Source organism: Hippopotamus amphibius, chromosome 14, assembly GCF_030028045.1.
Source record: "Hippopotamus amphibius kiboko isolate mHipAmp2 chromosome 14, mHipAmp2.hap2, whole genome shotgun sequence".
Lineage (NCBI taxonomy): Eukaryota > Metazoa > Chordata > Mammalia > Artiodactyla > Hippopotamidae > Hippopotamus > Hippopotamus amphibius.
Genome location: NC_080199.1, coordinates 17,728,762 through 17,749,606, shown reverse-complemented (window position 1 = coordinate 17,749,606; position 20,845 = coordinate 17,728,762). Strand labels below are relative to the sequence as shown.

General features: G+C 39.9%; 1 protein-coding gene across 2 annotated transcripts in view; it reads right to left on the bottom strand.

Moving 5' to 3' along the window:
* The window catches only part of ABCC4 (ATP binding cassette subfamily C member 4), a 208,385-nt gene that overhangs the window by 29,661 nt on the left and 157,879 nt on the right, over positions 1–20,845 (bottom strand). For both annotated transcript variants that reach the window (XM_057707595.1, XM_057707594.1), the window contains exons 21-25: positions 7,889–8,039; positions 6,331–6,450; positions 5,160–5,270; positions 4,093–4,193; positions 2,933–3,124 (exon numbers count right to left, since the gene is read on the bottom strand). In XM_057707595.1, coding sequence (XP_057563578.1) covers positions 2,933–3,124; positions 4,093–4,193; positions 5,160–5,270; positions 6,331–6,450; positions 7,889–8,039 — 675 coding nt within the window. The remainder of the gene's footprint in view (positions 1–2,932; positions 3,125–4,092; positions 4,194–5,159; positions 5,271–6,330; positions 6,451–7,888; positions 8,040–20,845) is intronic.

The window sequence follows — 20,845 nt, the reverse complement described above, 5'->3', positions numbered from 1 at the left end:
CAACAAATATTCAAATTATTTACCCAAAATAAAAAACAAAAACAAAAAACAAAACAAAACAAAAACAACACATGCAAAAAACCCAAAAAGAAACAGCACATATCTTAGCGGTATGCCTATATTTCTGGGTGTTCTCATATGCAAATCAGCACACATCAGGACACAGGATAGAACTGTGTCTGTGAGAATGTGTGCATATTCCTATCCTATTAACTGTACTGAAACTGATCCATCTATGCAAACTGGGGCATTTGTAGACTCCTGATAAACGGCCTACATATGGCAGAGGCACGGACGCCTGCTCAGAGCCACAAGAATGTAAGTTCAACACTCCAGGGAAGAGAGTAAGAAAAAGGCAACCCAAAGAAAACCGAGCCCAGGCTACTTCTACCGTTCAGCTATCAAAACTACAATCTGAAAGTCTTTTCCAGGTCACCAATGGGTTTTGCCAAAGACATTTGGAGAAAATCTTATTGGGAGGTCTGCTCAAATGTGATGCTGAGTCAAGAGGTCTGGGGGCCTGAGAGTCTGCATTTCTAAGAAGCTCCAGGTGATGCAGGAGCTGCTGGGCCCAGCATCACAGTCTGAGTCACAAGGAATTAGGAAGCCGGCAGGGGACGTGGGACAACCTGGGAGTGAGGGGAGGGGTTGCTGAGAAAATATTATGTAAAAGAGGAGAAAATGTAGGAAACTAATATTTTTGCACATTATAGCAAGGTCTGGTAAGCATCTGTAAAAATGTATTATCCAAGTAACAGCTCTGAGCAAGAAAAAAAAATAACAAACCAAAATCAATCTACCTCTAGAGCTGGAAAATGCTTTAAAATGGCCCAGTACTCTCTAAAATGATCAAATCAACCACAAAATCATCTAAATGAAAAATGCAGGCAGTGTTCAGAATCTAACCAGGAAGCCTAAGGTGCTGTTTACCTCATTTTGGTTCTTTATTTTTACTTGCTATTTCCTCCATGAATTAGAAACCTGCATAGTACCTATTAATTTTTCCCATTTACTCTGACTTCCAGGAATCTGGACAGCAGAGGAAATGAGGGAAAGAGAATAAAGCCCCACTTCTGCTGGGCTGGCTCACTCCCAGGTCCACCCCTGCAGCACCCTCTCTCAATAAAATCCAACACCAAAGGGGTGTCCCAGAGAAACGGGGGCTGGGACAGGTGTGCAGGAGAGGAAATCTGGGATGTACACAGATGGAGTGAAATAGCTTTATGAACACACTGCCCGGGTATAATCTCCAAACACAGAAATGAAGTTAACAGTGATAGTGTGAGCGGACCAAGACACAAGTCAGAACTCATGCTATTGCAGTTATTAATTCAGTCTACAGATTCAATTTTCCCACAAACATTTTAGAAACTCAGATAATCCTTTGATTTGGGGATTTAAGATGGAAGAATACACATACATTGTGTTCCCAATGCAGAGTTTCTTAAATTTCTCCAAAGGCCATAAAATAACAATTAAGAAGTCCAAGTTAACAGAATTATGTATACAACAGGAAATCTGATGGACACATTGTCTGTGAGTAAGCAAACATCACCAACAGAGCTCTCAGGGACAGGATTGTATCAAGAGCCATGATGAATGTTTTCCCGACACAGCAGTCCTCACCCTCTTCCCAAGCTACAGTGAAACTGGAAATAATTAAGAGCAAGCTTTTGCTGTGTGCCTAAGTGAAGCTGCTCCCTGGGTATCATTTGGGCATTAAATTGATATTCCTTCCCATCACAAGGGTGTCATTCACTAAATTATGGCTACAGTCCACTAGATCGGTCTGCAGTGGAAAGAGTTTTAAAGAGCAGTTAATGTATTTCACACATCTAGGTAATCAGTTATTTACGCAGTTGTCTTGTGTGTATATCTTGGTTACTGCTTGCTCACACCTGTGTGTTACTCACTTTCCCAGCCAGCAGTCCTCCATCACCCTCACTGTGCTCTGTAGAATGCCACTTTTGGGGGAACAGGGATGAAAAGAGGATGCCCCCTGATCTTAAGAAGTCTTGGGGTACTGTGAGATATAGACCCAAAATTACAAAGCATACCACAGATGCCACCAATTAATTGTGGTAAAATACAGATAACATAGAATTTACCAACTTAACCATTTCTAAGTGGACAGTTTAGTGATAAGCACATTCACCTTGTTGTCCCTCCAGAATATTTTTTCCCTTGAAAAACTGAAACTCTGTACCCATTAAACAACAACTCCCAGTTCCCCTTGCCCAGTCCCTGGAGACCACCATCCTGCTTTCTGTCTTTATGGATTTGACTACTCTAGGACCCTCATATAAGTGGAATCATACAGTATTTGTTCCTTTGATGTATGGTTTATTTCATTTAACCGGATGTCCTCAAGGTTTATCCACAGGTTGAAATTTCATTGCTTTTTAAGGCTGAATAATATTTCATTGTAAGGATATAACACATTTGTTTATCCATTCACCTGTCACTTTCGTTATACATAAGACGCTGAGGAAGAAGAGAAGACGAGAGGGTCTCACAGAAACAGATGAATTAGAGTTGACCCTGAAAATGAGGAGACTTTCACCAGCCACATGACAGAAGGGAAGGGTTTCAGAGGTAGAGCGGCGGCATGCACACTGGAAGCAGGGAGGACGTCATACTTTGGGAGAACCTAACACGACCCGAGTGCAGGTGGTTTGTGGACATCAGGACTTGAAGGTGAGGCGCAGGTTGGGGAAGAGGTAGGAGGAAGAACAGCTTCCTACCACCACGTCCGTTCTCGTTTAGTCTCTTTTTTAAGAGCCTGCCTTGGTGCCGGCTGAGGGACTGATCTAATCTGTGTCCACACAGGAAAAAAAGAATCCCCCTGACACCCTGATAAGTAAGCCAACAGCAGATGCAGTGCTAAATGTTTACAGGTAAACTATTAAAGAGGCAAATGGCTGAAACAAACCTTTTCTCTTGATTTAATGAGTGCTGTCAGGTGCTTCAATACCACAGGCCCATCTAAGCTGTACGAGAAGTTCACATTGTCAAAGACGATCACTCCATCATGAGGCCAGGATGGAGGTGGGCGTTTCTGGTATTCCCAGGGTGCTTCTTTTTCCAGATCTGTATATTCAATCACCCTTTCTACTGAAATCATCTGAAAGATATGACATCACATGAGTTGGGAATGGAGGGTCTTATTTATTGATGTTCACAGACTATAAATGAGATGTTCTGCATTTGTATCTTTATATCTGCTTTTATACGGTGAAGAATATCTCAGGTCTTAACAACCCAAAAGACAGAAGTACTAGTTTGATGAGGATATTAATGATTTGTAAACTTATTCATTGTCTTGTAACAGTTTTATTATGGCTACTTTCTTCAACATTATATTAAAACTAAAAGAAATAGAGAAACAAATACTATGATTGCACTGATCCAATTTTCACATATAAATTTTAAAAAGAGGATTTTGTCAATGAAAATAATATGTATGGACACCAACCTGTAGTATTTTGCTACAGAAGGGTCAGCTATTATACATGAATAGAACTGGATGGTCAGTATACTTCATTTTAATAATTAGTTATTTTCTACTAATTATTCAAAAAAGTGGATAATTTACATATTGACAAAGGCCCCTTTGACAGTACATTCCAAGAGAAGGGCCACCAATAAATTCAGGTTTTCAAAACATACAAGGAAAAATTCTTAAATGGGGAGGGTGGGGAATAATTAAGCTAATTAAACAAATAAACCTCAAAATACTAAATTCTTCTTTTACTAGGAATAAGGAACAACCCATTAAGAAACAAAAGTAAACAAGCCCATAAGATTAGCTTATATCTTCTCCAGGATTTCAGAACCTCCCTCCTACAGAGACATTTATTATATTTGAAGACAGCTTGTGATGAATATAAAACCTGCTGACATGGCATACATAAAACTAAGAAAAAGATGTATATATTTTATTTTAAATAAATTTCAAACAGATGGAGGAAGGATCTAACAAACCCTGTTAGCTATGATTAAAAAAAAAGCTTTAAGACTTTTTTACATAAGAATTGCCTTTATGTGATTTAATGACAAGGAGACTTGAAAAGGCTAAAAGGTAAACATCACCATATTTTCAACTTCGGCGCTTTGCCTGACGCACCACTGAAACATCCCCATGAGTGTAAGGGCGTAGGACAGTGCCAGGCCAACCTGCCCGGCATCCAAAGCTAAATGAGGAAGAAGAAAGGAAATAATTCAGTTCCATTCTTAACCCTGAGTTGGGGTCCTTTTGTCACTGTACCAAGATTTTTAAAATAATATTTAATCACTTGCACATAACAATAGCACTACTTATACTTTTACTCTCTGTTGATTGAGGCCATGATATAAAAAAGAAAAAACCAAAAAGAAAAAAAAACAACACTATGAACTCAGAAAACTATTAAATGAGTTTATTAATCCCGACAGGATTGACATACACTTGACAGTATTATATAGGTGAGAAATCATGTCATCATTCAGACTTTCGTCATTATGGTTTCAAGGACCATTATGTAATTTCACTTTGTACGTCCAATGCAGCCACAAATGGAAACCACAAAAAACAAGCCAATAGGTTCTAAGAGCCAGTGCTTTTAAAGCTAAAATACTGCTCTCATTGTGCCATTACTAAAGACTGTGATTCAGTGTTTTTACTATAGAATAGTCAGGGATGGTGAATTCATACCACACATGCCAACACCTGCTCATCTGGTGCCCACATAGCAGAGAGGATACTGTTCTTTCCTACAGAGAATATTTCTCACTTCAGTGCACCAGGCGCCTACAACCAAGAGATCCGAGAGCCCTAAAGCCATAAACTAGACAAACTTGGTTCTCTCCTCCCAACACAAAGACGCTATCAGGAATGTTCAGAAGGTCAGTTGCTAAAGATGCATAGACTTCAACCCATTTAAGAAAGAAAAAAGGATCAAAGCCTTCATTCAAGACATCTCATCAAAGGCCTCCTCAAGACCCAAATGACTCCTTGGCAAGGGCCACACAGAGGAATCACATGCCGCAAGTGCTTTAATACAATTCATTAGAACCAAACGGTATATACTAGACAAAGTGGCAAGAGTTTAAATTAATAATTGCAAATGAAGCTATAAACTGCAATAGTACTACAAATAGTTATTAACATCTGTACTTACTTTTTGCCAGGATCAGGGACCCAAAGGCAACAGCAATGACAAAGATGGCACAGATGGCATCCAGACGCACAGCAAACCATCGGGACGTGGTCAAAAACAAGAACCAAGCCTCTGGATTTGTGAACAGTAATAAACATCATGAATAAGCAGAAATATCATGTAGGCTGCATAGAATGAGAAAGAGCATTTTGCTCAAACGAGCTACAGAATTTTTTTTACACAAGGTAGGACAGCAAAGTTACCTGAAGATCACAAAAAGCTAAGTTCTGATGCAAGATAACATATGGGACACAGGGGGGGTTGTGGGAAGCATGTACTGAAAACTTCAACCCACAGGTTACAAACAGAATTACGATCATAGCAATGAAAATAAAAAAATGGTCTCATTGGTGTGTTTCTTACAGTGCTGGGCCTCAACGTGAGGCTCAGCCTCTCACGGGGTTGGCTGCTGTCAGACAGCACAGCCCACACTCTGTTACCAGCACCTCTGCACTTACTACAGGGCCCTGCACAGCATTTATTCTTAGAAGCCAGTCTCTAAACGACCATCAGCTAACAGGATCTGCATGTGGCTTTCAAAACGCCATTTTATCATCAAAATACAATAAAGATTGGAAAGTTAGGCCAGGATTTTATTGACTTGGAGGAAATTCTGGGTGGCACATCTGATAATAGAGAAATTATGTTCCTCAATCAGGTCTGTGGCCCTGCATGCTCTGAAAAGATCAGCAAACTAAAGTCTGTGGGCCAAGAATGGCCACAACCTGCTTTTGTAAATAAAGCTTAATTGGAATTCAGCCATTTGCTGCTGTATTATTTTTGCCTGCTTTAGTACTATAATAGCAAAGCTGAGTAGTTGCAACAGAGACCATGTGGCTCTTTGGTTAAAAAAAAAAGTTTATTGACACCCTCTGTAAAGGGCTAGAAGGCCACGGGGCACCTTGATCGAAGGATAATGCAAACCAGTCAGGGGAGAAAAGCAGGGGGTGACAGGGAAGAGGGAAACACAGAGGGGATGCTGAGAGGAAGGGGTGGGGGAGGCAGGTGTGCAGAGGGGAACGTGGGGCAGCACAGAGAGAGGTGCTGTCCAGCAAGGCCACCTGAGAGGGAGGTCAGGCCTCAGAACACAGCACACCCCATCCTTTGAAATCATCTCCAGAAACTTACAGACCTGAATGCAAATCCTGGCATGCGTCAAACAGTTCCTGAAACCTCTGTTCAGCTCTGTACGCCCGGATGGTCCAGAGTCCTTGGAGAGAAGACGATAAGTGGGAAAATACTGGGCTCCGTGCTGGGGAAGCAGAGACAGAGAAAGTCAGGGAGGCTGGATGCAAGGAAACCTACCACCTTCATGCTATGTGGGCACCTGTCCTGCCGAAGGGCACACCCAGGGCTTCCTGGCAGGGTGCCTGGGGGAGGAGGGACGATGTCCCTTATGGAGAGGATCCTCCAATGTCAACCCTCAAATTTCTGCTCGCACCAAGCTTCACTTTCACGACCTGGACATAAAAGAGTCTCTTTAAAACCACCTTTGACCAAATTCAAATCTGACCTAGATTTAGATAATGAATTTCTGTACTAACACATTCATTAAGGTCCTCCTCAAAATTGGCCTCCCTCCAAATTCTCTGACGTCCCTCAAGGTAGAAAACATTGCTCACTAATTTTTGACTCAGTGTCATTTTTAAATTTAATTCTCTTTCAGAGTCCTCACCACAGTGAACTCTGATGAGCCATCTGTGTGGTCTCCACCTTAGATTAGGAACAAGGGCTGGCACAGGACAGGGGCGAGATAAGTAAGGTGAATGGACAGCCTGCCATCTCCCTGCATCCTGGGAGTTTTCCTGCACCTGCACCAAGCATCTCTGCGGGTCACGGAGCACCTGGGTACCGCACTGCCCTTGTGCCCACAGGACCTGAGCGATCAAGGGGTCTTTGTATAGTTTCGACTTATGCTCTGGGAACCTGATGGATGTTTTTATAACTGCCCTGCTGGATATCTGACGCATCTGGAGGCCACTGTGGCATGTGCAACTGACTTTACTCTTTCAGAATCTAACTGTTGCCATTCTCTTTTTGACGACTTCACATGGGTTTGGGGTCTGGTGTCACATGACTGGCCATTTGTTTCCCTGCCATCTTCTCTAAGAGCACACTGAACACCAGCGTCTGGTTCCTGCATATCAGGGAACAGGTGGGCTGAAGGCTGCTGGGCAGGGAGGACCCCTTACGGTTTTCATTGCCCACTGTGAATGAGGGTGTAACTTGCTTTTTCCATGGGCAGGTTCTAAGCCTGTGACCTCTGTCTGGGATAAGTGATAACGTGCTTTATCACCAGGAAATACTGACATCACTTTGTTACCTGTGCATCTTCTAGAGAAGACATTGTTCTAACATGATGCAATATTATATTTTTAATACAAGTATTTATGGAGGGGATGCTCTGTGTTACAGAGTATGTTATGAACAAGACAGAAACAGTCCCTGTCCTCATGGTACCCATATTAGTCCTCCTTCTGCTAAAATGAAAAACTGCAGCTGATCTGCCACCAGCTCCATTTTCCTTAAGGGCCACAATGACTCACAGTGGTCATAATATTCAATTACCTAATGTTAACTTAATGAGAAATTCCAGAAGACAGTCTGCAGAATTTCAGGGGACTAGTTATTATGGCATAAATGGAAGCCAGCCTGCATTGCCACCCCAACATGAGAGTCCCAGTACTCACTTGTAGATTCCAGGCGTTTCACATCTCGTGACGTCTCTAAGAAATATCGCCGGAGAACAAAGAAAAGGATGCCAAGGGGAACCAGGGGTATTGCAATCCAAGGAATCACTGACACTGCCACACCAACCACACCAATTACTTGTAGAAATGTCTGGAATAGTAAAAATAGATACAAGGGTGTCTTTATCCAGCATTCTCTTCAAAAATAACCTTTAATGGGTTGTTCTGTTAGGATTAAACTGCTTTCCTTGAAGGACATGTTGGAATAGTAAGGAATGCTTTCCCATCCAAAGAAAGAACAAAATTATAGGTGGTCTTCATATTTATTGCGCACTTATTACCATGTGCCAAACACTGCACTAAGTAAAAAGTTTCTAGGTATCAGCTCTTTTGATACCCTCAGTAGCCCTTCGAGGCAGGCACTGCTATTTTTAAAAGATGAGAATATTTGAGGCTCAGAGAGTAGGAACTAAATACCAAACTATCGTGAGTCAATAGGTGTTATCCTCGTCGCAGATGAGGACTCCAGAAGCCTCAGCTATACATGTAGGAATAAAGAATTGGTTAATTACAAATTCCAAGTTCAAAGAAGGGAGAAAAATTCAAACGTTGACCTTTGGAAGTTGGAATTCCTCTTTCTTGGTTTTCTATCCATAGTGACCACTCAGCATCTACTGAGTGTTGACTGTGTTCATGGCCACACGTTCAAAACTTCACATGGATTAACTCATTACTCCCCACAATAGCATAGCCCTATCGAGTAATAGTATTATCTCATTTTAAGGATGGAGAAACTGAGGCACTGGAAGAGGGAAATCAACTTGATCGAGACTGCAAAGCATAACTCAGAGCCAGGGAGAATCCGGTTGCGTGCCACTACGATAAATTTAAACTTACCTCAAACCTATAGCCAACTTTCTATCATTCTGCTAAGGATTTAAAAAGTCCATTTCAAACAATTCTTGCATCAAGTGTTTCACTTGAGAGAACATGGCGATTGTGCACAATTCAGAATAATTCTTTACTTTGCAGAGAATAACCACCTACACCGGGAGGGGAAATTCCATTACCTGGGTATTATGCCATCTGAGACAGGGTTTAGGGCTAACCATCTTGAATATTAACAAGAAAGGTAAGACATTCCAACACTCTTAATCTGAGCAAAAACTGGGATGTACCAACAACATAAAAGTATGGTGATGAGAATTAAATGAGATAACGTATATAAAGTGCTTACCAGTTCACATATAATAAATACAAATTCTAACTCCCTTCATTGTGCTCTACATGCAAGGAGCCAGGGGAGGAGGGGTGGTGTTTTAACAGATTTATGGGCCCAAAGAATCTTAAGAATCTCATGAAGTTAGACCCTGAGAGGCAGCTCATTCCAACCCCTGGAACAGCTTAGTACTACCCAAGGACATATCAGAGCGGGTGCTTTTTTTCCCTAAGTGTGGTGGTAAGGTCACATGTACCAACGTACCAAAGTGACTGTGGCTTTTCTCTGGCCACAGAGAAAAATGAATGTGAGATCTATTTGTTTGAGGACACACTTTTAAAATTACATGAACACTAAATCTCATGCCTACTACAATTTCTGTCCCCTCTGTATTTTCTTCCCAACTCTAGACCTTCCAAAGATTGATAACCTTAGGGAAATGGAGACAAGTCAACATTTTTTGACCTGTTCCTTATTCTATATCCTTTTTCTATTTCACACCTTGCTTCATATTAGTGGAAACTTACCACTCTAAAATTGCTGACCATTTCTTGGAGACTAAGGGAAAAAAAAAACAGTAGACCTCTGAAGCACCAAAGCAAACCAGATTACGCAATATATTCCAAACAGAAGATCAATTTGACATTTTCTATTTCATTCACCATGCATCAGTGAGTGGATATCAATGAAAGTACAAAAGCTAGATTTTGTAAACTAGTGAATCCCAGGAAATTCAACTGTGTCCACCCCAAATCAGCCTTCTTGGTGGAAGCAAGTAGCCTCGTTAAGATGTCAGGATGACTAAGGCAGAGGACACTGTCACCACCACCACCTGTGGAAGGGAGATCAAATGAGTACCTCTCATCCTCAGAAACGATGCTGTCCTATGAGCAGCTGTTTCTGACAAACCACACTGTCAGATAAATGCTAATCGAGTGTAGAAAAGCAGCAAAGAAAAAAAAAATAATGCTTTCTGAAAAATGTTAATGGCTTTATTTAAAAACCTCCCCATTCAAAAAATGTGAAAACTAAGACAACTGCTTTACTGCTAGTGCCTATGGCAAATTTTCTCATAACACTGAAGAAATTCCACAATTCTCTACATCTAGTTGTCAACGAAATAAATGGTGGTTATTACCCCACCCTCCCAATTACCAGTAATGGATGACATTTCATGAGGCTGGCCAAGAGTCCCACCTCTCTAGCATTTCACGTGCATTATTTAATTTCATTCTCATATCAAATCTGAGTAGGAGGGATTATCCTTTTTGTTTACAAAGCTCAGAGAGGTTTAGTAGTTTGCTCAAAGTCAGACAATTCACTAATTTGACCCTAAGTCTGCTCTTTTAATTTCTGCCTGATGCAGTATCCCAAATACAGATAAAATTCCTAATAAAAAGAAATTAAGATCTGAATATACTCTCCTTTTATATTTTTCCCCATTTATTTGCATTTTCTAATTGTGCTGGCTTTCTTGAGGTTATACAGGTCTCTCCCATGTAGGGACCAGTCCTGGTTTGCTAGCTAATTAGAGCATCAGAGCCTGCGCAGCTCACAGAGCAGAATGATCATTAAAAATGAATGCTAACAGGACATACTAACATGTTTTAATAATTACTGTTTAAGCAAGAAAAAGTTTCATAAGAAAGTATAGAAAACAACATGACTTAATTTTAATAAATACATAAACCCCAAGAACACAAAATGAGGCTAAGGATTTTATAAGTTCAATATATACCCTCAGATTAGTTTAACCAGGAAGCACCTATGTGCAGAATTAACACTATATTCTAATACTGCAGACTCTAACATGTCCCTTTCACAAGCACAACATTAAATACAAGGGCCTGTTTGCCTGTTTGGCATTTAAATTCCAAACTGCTTACAGTCCTGTAGGAATTCCTAGGTATCTACCCACATTTTACTTCAAACTTAATTCCATGGGATTCTGTTCCTGCTAGTCTTTGTGAAGCCTGTGCCAAAGAACATGTTTTCTATAAACAGCAGTAAAATGTATTCTTCTTATTTTATGCAAATAAATATGCCATCCATACGTTTGGCTCACTCCACTCTTATTTAAACTCTCTCTTGCTCACTCTCATATTAGGCACAATGTGAAATATGTATTTAATCATAAAATCACTTAATAAGCAGACAGTACTTTTATTATCTGTTTACAGTATTAAAAATAAAATCAGGATCATTAAGACTGCTAATACCCCCAAAGAATTTCAAACCTTTGAATTTTGCTGTCAGTCAAACTCTTAAGAACTTTCCTCAAAGTTGTGATAAGTACAAATCATCCAGATTGCCTTAAACTATTACTGATTTTTGCAGAAGATATGACTCAAGTGCAATGAACAAAGCAAGATTCACTTCTTGGCAAGAAAATATGACAAGATTTCCTTCTGATTTAGGGAGAGAAAAAAATGATGCCCAGGTTTTGATCAGTAAGCTGTTTACTGATGTGGGTGTAGGAAAGGAGAGATTCTTCTACCTATTTATTTTGGAAACATATGAGATTAAAAAAAAAAAAAACCTTTCGATGAAATGACTGATCGATGGTGCTGCTGGCTAACACAAGATTTTTTCAAAGGCAGTAAAATTCTGAACAGTCTACACAAAACTCTCTTAGTATCAAGAAATAAAATGTAATTTCTATGAAGCAATACTCATTACCCTTTAATCACAGGATAAATAGAAGCAAAGGGAAAAACAGGGAAAGCTCTTCAGTGTAAGCTCCTAAACCTAATACTGACCTAGGGTTAATATTGAGTCTGCAAGTATAAGCTGATATGGTACCTTGCATGTCTCAGAGAGTTTAGAGATCAGCTCTGGTTCAAGACCTCTCCTTTATCACCTGTTTCTTTTGACCTCACCCAACCCAATTAACTCTGTTAAATCAGAAAATGATGAAAAGTTGGTGTGTCTTATCTCTGATGAGATCCATGCACACTCTAATATTAATTAAGCTTTTCTGAACATGTCCTTTCCTTAGGATTCACTAATCATACCTTTCATCCCTCATTTGACTTCCTCAGATATTTTCAGATCCACACTAGCTGTGGAACCGCTGTAATCCTCCAGTTAGCCTTAATCCTCAATTACAGTTAACTCCACTGAAGACTGAAGGGGGGGCGGGGTTACAGTTTCTTAACCAACACAACAGAAATGATTAGGTAAATACAGTGCATGTCTCCTTTCTTCTGTGTTCAGCAAATCTCAATCATCAACAGCTTCCTTTCTAACCTTTTTCAGTGCTTGAACTTATTATGATATTCAAGACTGGAGTCCATCTACTTGCTATGCTTAAAAGGCACAGCTTAAAAATAACACCACATAAAAGTGGAAATAAAATGGTGAACAAGGTACCCCACGTAACAACTAACCAAATGAAAGCTGCAATATCAATCTAACATGAAGTTAGGAAGGATTCCTAGAAATAAAGGAAAACATTTCATAAGAAAACAGGATCAATTTTTTCCAAAAGATATTTTAAAAATTAAAATTTATATAATCCTAATAACATAGCTCAATAATATATAAAGCAAAATCTGACGGAACTCAGTAGAAATAGACAATGCCACACCCACAGTTCGAAATCTAAACCCATCTATCTCAAAAATGGATAGAATAAGCAGATGAAAATCAATGGTGATATAAAAGGCTTTTAAAACATGATTAACATACTTGACTTAATTAGGAACTATACAATATGGTAGTCAATAACTACATAAGGACTTCCTAGGTGGCGCAGTGGTTAAGAATCCGCCTGCCAATGCAGGGGACACAGGTTTGATCCCTGCTCCAGGAAGATCCCACAGGCATGGGTGGGGGAGATTACCACTAACATGAATTAGAAGAGGACAACACAAGAGATACCATAGGCATTAAAAATGGGATACAATGAGCACTGTGCTCATAAACTTTAAAATTACAATGCAAAGGCCAAGTTTCTTGAAAAACAATATACAAAAACTGACATAATAAGAAACAGAAAATCTGAATACTTCCAAATCAATTTAAGAATTTGTTTTCGTAACTTAAAAATTTCCCACAAATAAAGACTTTTGGCCTAGAGGGCTTAACAAGTAGATTGTGAGAAAAGTTTTACCAAATTCTTCTAGCGAATTTGAGTTCAGCATTATTATGACATAAAAACCACACACTTTAAAAGAAAGAAAAATTACAATCCAAACTTTTTATGTGGCCTGTATAACTGATACCAAAAGCTGGCAAAATATTTCAAGAAAAGCAAATTGTGACCAATATGCCTCATGAACAATTGATACAAATATTCTTGGCAAAATATTAACAAATTGCATACAATGATACATAAAAAATATATGCTACACATTAAGACCAAGAAGAGCCTATTCCAGGAATACAAGGTTAATTTAACCTGCAAATATCAACTGGTATAATATACTACATTAAATGATTAGTGGTGAATAACCATACGATTATCTGAAGACGTAGAAAAATACTGGTCAAATTTCAGCACCTACGGGGATATGTGTATAAAAACAGATGATTGAACTTGGTGTACCCCCCAAAAAATAATAAATAAATAAATAAAATTAAAAAAAAAATTTCAGCACCTATTCTTGATTTTAAAAACAATAAAATTCTCAGGAATTTGGGAATTAAAGGAAACTTATTCAATCTACTAAAACATTACAGTTAACATCATTCTTGATGGAAACATATTAAAAGATTTACCTTAAGAGAACAAGAATGACATCACCTTTTTTCAACATTGTACTCGAACCTCTATCCACAGCAAGGAAATAAAACTAATAAATACTGGAAATGAAGAAGTAAAACTGTTAACATTCATAGCTGACATGACTGTGGATACAGAAAATTCTACATGATTAAAAAAGAAAAACCAGGGACTTCCCTGGTGGTCCAGTGGTTAAGAATCTGCATTCCAAAGCAGTGGACACGGGTTCCATCCCTAGCAGGCGAACTAAGATCTCACCTGCCAGGGGGCAACTAAGCCTGCGCCACAACTACTGAGACTGCGTGCCTGGCGCCTGCACAGGGCAACAAAGACCCGACGCAGCAAGGAAGGAAGGGAGGGAGGGAGGAAGGGAGGGAGGGAAGGAGGGAGGGAGGAAGGAAGGAAGGAAGGAAGGAAGGAAGGAAGGAAGGAAGGAAGGAAAACCAAGTCCAGAAAATGCTAAAATGGATTCACAAATAAATCAATTATATTTCTATACACCAGCAACAAACAATTGGAAAGTGATATTAAAAACAATCCCATAAATACAATTAAAAGACAGCAAATATTCAGGAATGAATTTAACCAAAGGATTGTAAGATTTCTATAACTACAAAACACTTCTAAAATTAAAGATGACATAAATAAGTAGAGAGATGTTTATACATAACTGACAAATTCAATAGTTAAACTCAGATGGATCTATAGCTAAAGGAAAATATTAATAAAAATGTTAATGAAAGCCAGCAGGCTTTCACTGAAAACAAATTAAAAGGCTTCTAAAATTTATATAGAAAAGTAAATGATCTAGGGGCTTCCTAGGGGGCGCAGTGGTTAAGAATCTGCCTGCCAATGCAGGGGACACGGGTTCGATCCCTGCTCCAGGAAGATCCCACATGCCGCGGAGCAACTAAGCCCGTGCACCATAACTATTGAGCCTGTGCTTTAGAGCCCATGAGCCACAACTATTGAGCCCATGTGCTGCAACTACTGAAGCCCACGCACCTAGAGCCCGTGCTCCGCAACAAGCCAAGGCAATGAGGAGCCCGCGCACCACAACGAAGAGCAGCTCCCACTCACTGCAACTAAAAAAAGCCCGTGCACAGCAAAAAAGACCCAACACAGCCAATAAAGTAAATAAATAAATTTTTTTAAAAAAGAAAAAACTGCAATGAGTTGAAAAACATCAAATATATTTTTTTTTAAAAAGTAAATGATCTAGAATGATCAAAACAATCTTAAGGAAGAAGTACAAAGTTAGGGGACTTAAATCAGAGGATTTCAAGTCTTACTAAAATGAACAATAACTAAGACTGCAGTACTGGTACAAGGATAAACAGATCAATGGAACAAAATAAAGTATACAACTCTGAGTTGCACATTTAAAAATGATTTTTAATCAAGGTGCCAGTTTAGTCCATAAAAGTCTTTTAAACAAACATGGCATAGAATAACTGGAAAAAAAATAGCCAGTAAGCATGCATGAAAAAGAGCTCGATATCATTAATCATCAGGAAAATGCAAACTGACACCACAGTGAGGAGTCATGCACAGAAAGACTTGAATCACAAAGACTGATAATACTAAGTGTTGCAAACGTGGCAAAAGTGTGGAACAACCAGAACTCCCATATATCGCTAGTGGGTGTGTAAAATGGTTCAACTATCTTGAAAACTTTATGGTAATTTCTTTTAAGTTAACAAATGCCTACCTTATGACCCAGCAAATCCACCTGTACGTATTTGACCTGAGAGGAACTTGTGTCCATATAAACACTTGTGTCCATATAAACACTTCTTCAAGAAGGTTCACTGTTAAAAGCTATGAACAAAACAAATGTCCATCAAATGGAGAATGGATAAATTGTGGTATCTTCATACAATGGAATGACTCAGAAAGGAAAAAGAAAGAACCAGTGAACATGTAGCAACATGGATGGATCTTGAAAATCTTGAACTCGTGTTAAGCAGAAGATGTCAGCACAGGCAAAACCTGCAGTGTGTTGATTCCATTTATATGTGGAGCCCAAGAATAGGAAAACTGATATATGTCGACAGAAATCCTGGAGAAGTGTGGGGTGTGAAAACTGATGGCAATGGGGCAAGAGCGACTTTCTGAAGTCATGGAAATACTCTACATTTTGTTTTGTGTGGTAATCAAAGGGATGTAAACAGTTATCAAAACTCATTAACCAGAAAATAATAATTGCTTGTTATATCATATATAAACTGTACCTCAAAAAATCAGTAGGTTAAATACATTTAAAAAAATAGGTTAGGGACTTCCCTGGTGGCGCAGTGGTTAAGAACCTGCCAATGCAGGAGACATGGGTTTGATCCTTGGTCCAGGAAGTTGCTCCATGTTGAGGAGCAACTAAGCCTGTGCGCCACAACTACTAAGTCCGCACTCTAGAGCCTGCGAGCCACAACTACTGAGTCCACGTGCCACAACTACTGAAGCCTGCGTGCCTAGAGCCTGTGCTCTGCGATAAGAGAAGCCACTACAATGAGAAGCCCGTGCACCACAATGAAGAGTAGCCCCTACTCACCGCAACTAGAGAAAGCCTGAGCGCAGCAACGAAGACCCAATACAGCCAACAATATAAATAAATTTATTTTTTTTTAAATACATTAAAATATGGGAACTCCCTGGTGATCTAGTGGTTAGGACTCAGTGCTTTCACTGCTTGGGTGTGGATTCAATCAGTGGTGGGACTGAACTAAGATTCTGCAAGCCCCACAGAGCATCCAAATTATTTTAAAAACAAAACAAAACAAACAAAACAAAACAAAACAGCCATGATGACACCAGAAACCAATTCCCATACCTTAGGTTATGCTCAGGCAGGTGTTGGCAATGTGTAAGATACACAATCATAATTTCACGTGGTGATACCTTGAGTGCACTGGGGAAGGAAGGGGGGGGAGGGGACAGCTGTGTGCCGAGCCCCATCTGACATATCGTCCACAGGATGCTGCCCTTAGTTTCAATGCTAGAGCTGTCCTATCTGCTTCCTAACTGGATGCAGATAACAATAAGAGAAGACTAAATCAACAGACCCAGAGAAAGGGCTGAAAGAAATAAGTGGGTCAGGAAACTCGCAAGCAGAGAACAACCACAAGACAAATAAGTTATAATTAATAATATTCCACATCAGATTGAAGAAATATATCCATACATAAAATAGCAAGTATGAGGTTCTAATAAAAATGAAAGAAGTTCTCCAGTTCTCCTGTTCTTCACTTTATCCAGAAAATGCATTGGTAGATAAGACTTGAAGAAATGTACTCAACAAGAGCATATGGAGTCTCTAACGGTCCTCAACATGAGTTAAGTCTTTTGCCATTTTCTTCTTCCTAGTAACAACTATCCCTTTGATCATTCCTAAAGATACATGATGGCAAGGAAAGTAAGCACTGTGAATGGCCACAACAGTTTTGTAATGGACATCATCCAATAGTGCTATAGTGTAAAGTTCTATACTCTGAATACACCATGAGGCTTGATAAAAATGGGGTCTTTTTTTCTTTAGATTTTAATTAGCTTTTTGTTAAACTATAAACATTATCATTGGAGCACACATGCCGGGACAGACAAAATGGAGCACTTGGTTGCCAGCCTAAGAAGGTCCCCACTGATTAACTGTCACCAGGCTGATGCTGACAGTGCTGCTTTCTAAGTGTGGTAACGATCACGGCGGAAAAAACCCACCATCTCATCTTTCATTAAAAACAGAGGTAAACAGAGCATATGAGTGGGCTTGTGTGCAGCACATCACCTTGATCTTAAAAACCCAAGGGTCAAGTGTTTGTAAATATTTCCAGTAACCACTATCATCAATTCTATCTTCTATTAGCAAGGAACCCCACTTTAACTTGGCAGTGTGCATGACTCTTTACCTCTAGGACTAGCATTTCCAGGAAATATTCCATCCCTGCAAATTCCAAACTAAAATGCTTCTGTTGATTTTAAAAGCGGGAAAATGCTGTTTCAGTTAAAATGGATGAGTTTACTTTTAAAGAGTCTGTAAAACAGAGATCTTTCAAACAGGGCAAGGCAGCCTACCTAACAATCTCTTTTGTCCAATGGGGATCTGAGGGAGGGAGTGGGGGAAGGGCCAACCCACCACAGAAATCTCAAAATGACAAAGTCATTGTTCAGTGACAGAGGCTGGAATGCTTTCTACACACTTTCCCTGACATCTCCACACAATGAAATGCAAGGGTCAGTGGTACTGAGACAAGGAAAGGCAGTTCCACTCTTTGCTTCTATAAAAGCAAGTGACCCAACCTATTATGCCCTGGTCTCAGGCCTGCTTTGTTCTCAATGTCCAGATGCAGCAGCTTGTTCTTTTCCTCTCCTCCCTCTGGAAAGAAATGACTGAGGACACCTCCTTCAAATTTTCTTTTTCTTGGGCATTTTCACTTCATAAAGCTGCAGTCAATGTGTTTTGTGTGTGGTTGAGGAGGGAATGACACGGTCCATGGTGGTCCCCACCACTGCCGGCACTGGTTGCTCAAGTAGCCTCAGGACGAGCCCTTTGTGTCCATGAAAGGATGTGAAAAGTCAGTTATTTGAGCTCTGCCAAGCTATTGTGTTTTTGTTTTGTTTTGTTTTGTTTTTGGGAGGATCAGGGGTGTGTGAGGAGGAAAGGTTTTGCAATTCAGTTTTCCTCAACAAATTAGAGCATTTTGTTGTATGTAATTCTGCATGCTCAGAGAAGTCCTCAAATTTTTTTAATCAATATGCCTAAATCCAACCTTCTGAATCTTACTGGTCATTGTCACTCACTCATTTTTCTATTGGACTACTTCCTGAAAGTGATCATTTCACTGGAAAGAATTCTGGAATATTGTGACTCCTTTACTCAATGTTATTCTGGGATCTTGAAGTTTCAGAAATTGTATGGAAATATTTAGTACTCAACGGTCTATTTTGAAAACAACTGTGTCCCCGCCCCCCCAACCACGAGTCTACATTGGAAAGTGTCCATCAAAATCTTCAAGGTTACAAACCTAGAATTTTTGTGATACACACTCATGTGGTAATATAGATGGGCCTGGAAACTGTCTGTGGCGATTACTTTATGGTAACGTAATGCCTTTCTTGGACTATTTTTCCTAATTAAAAATATGTTGTTTTAAAAATAACTAGCCATTATTTAGCACTTAACACGTAGTTAGATGTTACGCTAAGCATTTTATTGACCTCACTATGTCTTCCCCACAAACTTTATGACATTGGTAGTCCTTTCTCTACTTTACAGAGAAGGAAAGTGTCGCTTTGAGGCCCCGAGGGAGAGCACTAGGATTCAAGCTTGGAAAGGGAGGCTGCGGCACTCCCACGCCAACATTCCTTAGAGCTACTGACGTCCCACACGATTATCCCTTAACATATAATCAGCATATAACACAACAGCACACTCAACCCTTACACCACTAAAATATCAAGTTTCTCCGAGAGAACCAAAAACCCTGGAAAAAAAACCATTTTCAGGGATCGTACATCCTGCGGTAGAATCACACGAAATATATAACAACAATTGGCTTTTTATTTTTATGTTGCCTTCCTTTTCCCTTTGGAATGGTGAACAGCTCTAATTTGGCCAATAACTACAATTCAACTGGATAGGCAACATATCTGGTAGTTATTAGTCAAACGAGTGGTGTGCAAACTCGTGATTGCCCTTCTGTTAGGATATGGGGATAATAATACCATCACCTGAGGGGATCGACTGTCCTGCAGTATGAAACCACGAGTACAAACCCAGGGTTTTCATTAGAAACACAAGGCATAACTACCTGGATATCCCAAAGATAAACCTGGACAAGCCAGTGCCTCTTCCTGTCTTATTGGCAAAACCCTATCCTTCTGGTGGTCTCTTCTTCCTCTCTGTAGCCTTCTACCCAACACTCCAAATCAAATTCCTGTGCTTGAGGCTCAAGTTACCCTGTGACTTGCCCCACTGGGCCTTTCCATCTTTATCTCCTCTCATGACTGATCTCAAACTTTACAGTCCAGCTAGTCACACTATGCTGGCCCCATCAACATCCTACACTCTCCTGGGCTCCCTGCCATTTGTGCCTCCTCCATCCCCACATGAGGTTCAGGAATCAATGGAAGCCCTCCCCAACTCTCCAGGCAGGGTTAGAGAAGATGCCCCCTTAACTGCTACAATCTGAATAGTTGGCCAACTCTAGAATAATACAAAACCTTAACTTTTTGGTATAATTTAACAGCATCAACAGGTATCAAGGTTTCTCTTATATAAATCACATCTGTAATACATCATCTACAACTTCTAAGAAACTTCTGAAACTCTCAGAACAGAATTCTCCTGTTCATCCCTCACCCCCACTCATCTGTTGTTCCACTGACAACTTTTTTATTGAGGCCTTTATTAATAACTTCCAAAGTATCCAACTTGCCAGACAAACAACTTTTCCATTTGGAATCCATAGTTTAACCGTTAAGATGATACAATAAGGGCAAGTAGCATGAACAAGTTTAGGAAGAGTCACAATGGATTAGGAGGAAAGATAACAAGGCTGAGGACAGGAGCAGAGAGTACAGGCACCCCAAAGGCAGGTACCGGAAGCATACTTTACAGAGGAAATGGAGAGACGGTGTGATGCAAGAGTAGGTGAAAATGAAGAAATGGATTAACCAAAAAAGAGCAGTTGCTGAATCCGCCATCCCACCTAGAGGCAATCAGCCTCCTCTTTCAGGGTCTGTTCGTTTCTTGTAAGGTATAGACATTGCTTTATTGCAGAATAGAGTGGTCAAGAAAAGCTTCATTAATGGGGAAAAGGGATTTTTCAGGCCGTTAGAAAATGAATCATTGAAAGGACCCATTTGAGCATGGGCTAAAGATGTGCAAACACACACACACACACACACACACACACACACACACACACACACACCCCAGTAGATCAATGGCCAGTCCATCAGGCATGTAAACTTTCTCGGAATTGTAGGGAGATTAGATTTTAGGGCTAAGAAATTTCAA